This window comes from Pinus tabuliformis, chromosome 4_2 (assembly GCF_031772625.1).
Source record: "Pinus tabuliformis cultivar Carrire ecotype Pingquan chromosome 4_2, CPIR1, whole genome shotgun sequence".
NCBI classification, from domain to species: domain Eukaryota; kingdom Viridiplantae; phylum Streptophyta; class Pinopsida; order Pinales; family Pinaceae; genus Pinus; species Pinus tabuliformis.
In genome coordinates, this window is record NC_142304.1 from 698,302,194 (window position 1) to 698,305,389 (window position 3,196).

The 3,196-nt window shown below is 35.7% G+C and overlaps 1 protein-coding gene across 1 annotated transcript; it reads left to right on the forward strand.

The window, feature by feature from the left end:
* The first annotated feature begins 1,337 nt into the window (after positions 1 to 1,337).
* LOC149171399 (uncharacterized) lies at positions 1,338 to 2,439 on the forward strand. The gene is made up of 4 exons (XM_089427468.1): positions 1,338 to 1,499; positions 1,606 to 1,678; positions 1,853 to 1,979; positions 2,066 to 2,439. The coding sequence occupies exons 1-4, from the start codon at positions 1,440 to 1,442 to the stop codon at positions 2,196 to 2,198; spliced, it is 393 nt and encodes a 130-aa protein (XP_089283594.1). The 5' UTR covers positions 1,338 to 1,439; the 3' UTR covers positions 2,199 to 2,439.
* The last annotated feature ends 757 nt before the right edge of the window (positions 2,440 to 3,196 follow it).

The window sequence follows — 3,196 nt, forward strand, 5'->3', positions numbered from 1 at the left end:
CTAATCTAGTTGCATTGATTTCTCAACATAGGTAATTGTTGGAATATTTGTAGCTAGGTCATCAAAATCCTGGCCTCCTTGGAAACTATATGGTTATTTTGAAATAGCATTGACTCCATACTCCCAAGGGATAAGGGATTGGTCCAATTGGTTGGTGATCATTTACCTTTCTTATCCATTTTCTCTCTCCTTGAAATGTCGGTTTCTTTAAGGCTAAGGTGGTAAACTAGGGCTTGATGTGAATCCCTAGGCAAGTAGGATTCTTGGAATTGAAGATCCTAAACATCAAGGGGATATCATTTGCCACAAATCTATCATTTTGGTGGGCATCCACTTCAATTTCATCCATAAATTCTCTTGTCCTAGTTGTTTGCCCTAAGAGGGAAACCCTAGTTTTATCTCCCTTCAACTTGGGGGCCTTTTTGAAGGTTTCATGAGCCTTGGCCTTGCTAACATACATGATTGGAAACCTTTTCTCTTGATCTTGACCTTGAGTTACTCCAATACTCATCAAGTTTCTCAAACCCTTGGTCTTGTGCCTTGCATTATAGGTCTCTCTATAGAAAGCAAATTGCCTCTTAGTGGAGCCTTGAACCCAAAATTGTCTTTCTTTGAGGTCTTGTTTAGATCGCCTAACACCTTCCACCTAGAATATCATACATAGGTGACCCTTATCAAATAGTGGGAGTCCTCCCATCAGTGAAAATCCGTAAAGAGCAGGGGCTTTCAGCTGTGGTGACAATGTGCCACTACCCAATTGTTGTCTCTTAGTCTAGTTTATGCCTTGTAGGGTTTCCCTCTCCAAGGTCTGCTAGATTTTGTGGCAACAAAACTATAACAGCAAAAGTAAAGTAAAATCATTCACTAATGAAAGCATAAAGTAACAGAAAAAATAAAAGCAATCATCATCCATGAAGAGAACTCAAATTGAGTGGTACCCATGCTTTCCTCGACAACAATATAGAGAGTAAATTTCCATCTCTTTGTAGAAACCCTAGCAAAGCAAAAGATGACTGGTCAAACTGCTCTCACCCTGTCCCAAAACGTAGGCTTTATGTTGTTTAAATTTTATATCCAATACATTTAACTGTACTAAATAATCAGTAAACGAGCATCGTGATTTTCTAAGTAAACATAATTACCTACCTCAATTATAACTAACACAATTTTAAGTCCAAACAGAAAGCTTGCCCAGCATTTTCATATATTATATGCACCTCAAACAGTTTGTGTTGTGGTGGTAATGGATGGAGCATTGTAGCATGGCATATGTTATTTATTTACATGCTATTCATGCACGTGACTAGTGCCTACTGTAATTGTATTGAACAGATATTTTAGGTTCCCCTTTTTATTTAGTACGCGACCTCATTATCAGGGTGTTCTACGCACTTGATGATGGCCAAACACCATTTCATATCAGTACTGCAGCAGTTGTTATGAATGCTATATTAGATTGGCTATTCATCTCGAAGATGAGCCTTGGTTCTGAAGGTCTGGTATGTATTTTAATCATCGACCTTGCTATTTCTGTTAGATAAATAGCAATCATCATGGACTGTATATATTTCCAGCATTATCTGATGGTAATAGTATTTTTTACAGGTACTTGCAACATCATTGGTAAATTTTCTGTCCGTGGTTACACTGCTGGTTTTGCTTTCTAAAAAGATTGGGGGTAGGCTATTCCAACTTGAAATCCAAATTATATGTTTTCATATTGATTTCTTGACTATTCTCCCGATTGATTCTATTAACACATGTCTTCTCGATGGAACTAGAGTAAGTGTTCTTATTAACTTGAATATAAATATTTATAACTCTCTATCAATGCTTTATCATATACATGTAGGTTTGAATTTTTCAAAATGGACTACACCATGCCTTTTGCTTACTGCACTTTGTATCTTCTCAACAATAACCACTGCATTAGTTCACATGGGGCTGTGCCTTATGTTCTCTTATACCTTATCAGTAAGGTAATTTTTTGCAGAATTTAGTCTCTTTATGTACATGAGGTTATACCCAGCATGTGTTTTAGTAACACAGGCTCTTCTTATTGCAGGTCCTATTGGATTTCAAAATTGGTTTCAATATTATTGGCTAGTGGCATTGGTGTCTTGGCTTTTCTTCTCCCTCTCTGGTGGCTTCAGTTACAGGGATTTGGGCTGATAAAGAATATAAACCAAACAGACTAATTGTTTTATTCTTTGCACCTTATCATGCTAGCAGTCGTCAGAAGGCTCATTACAGATGAAATTAGCCGAGTCTTGGTCAAACTAGTAGAGTCTTGATGACTGATCAGATTTGTACAAATTTGACTGAAACAAGCAAGCCTGGTTCATTATGGAGCTTTTGCTGAGCAGACTCCCCCAAATACTCTGTATCTTTTTTGAAAATTAACAGGGGGCTTACATGTATTTTACTGCTTTTGCCATAAAAAAAATGTGCAATTTTTTAGACTGTTAAATGTGATGTTGCAATTCTAAAATTCAGTCATCAAGAATACTGTAGAAAGATATTTATGTACATTTTACTTATTTAAGAAACATTTGCAATATTTTAAAATTTATTGCCCGTAAATACTTTTGTTCACGAAAGAGTTGATTTTTCTACAATAAACACAGTAGAAACCAATTTTCTGATATGATAATTACTTCTAATGATCTTCAATTAATTCTTCTTATGCCACCGATACCATTAAGCAATTACACAGAAAATCTTAACAGTAATGCAGCAGAAACAGTAGAAACAAATAAGACCATAAAGAGAGAGCCATGTGCAATAGAGACAACAAATTTTCCCTGGAAACCCCAAATTTGGGAGAAAACCCAGCAACTCTTCTCCATAAGAAATTCTTCTTCAGCAAGGTTTACAATAAAAATCTCTAGAAATCTATTCCAAAAACCAAGTCCAAAATGTTGGAAATTGTAACTAGCTTCGGTCTTCATAATTACATGAAGAAATGATTTATTTTGTTATAAAGAAAAAGTTTAAATTGTATTGTCTCATTTGGACAATTAGAAGAAAAAATAAATTGTTTTTTTAAAGTGATTTATTCTCCCAGTTGCCAAGTCGGCCCCCTGAAAGGACTCGTCCATTCATTTGTGGAAACAAGAATATATTGGTATATATTGGCAATGCAATTTGACAGGCTTCTGAAGTGATATAGTTTGGTCTTCTAAGGTGACACAAT

What these genes read in the sequence shown, in the direction of transcription:
- LOC149171399 (XM_089427468.1), top strand. Translation starts at nt 1,440, where the DNA reads ATGAATGCTATATTAGATTGGCTATTCATCTCGAAGATGAGCCTTGGT. An exon ending in GCCTTGGTTCTGAAGGTCTG is followed by an intron (nt 1,500 to 1,605) that starts GTATGTATTTTA and finishes TATTTTTTACAG; the next exon opens with GTACTTGCAACATCATTGGT. An exon ending in TCTTATACCTTATCAGTAAG is followed by an intron (nt 1,980 to 2,065) that starts GTAATTTTTTGC and finishes TTCTTATTGCAG; the next exon opens with GTCCTATTGGATTTCAAAAT.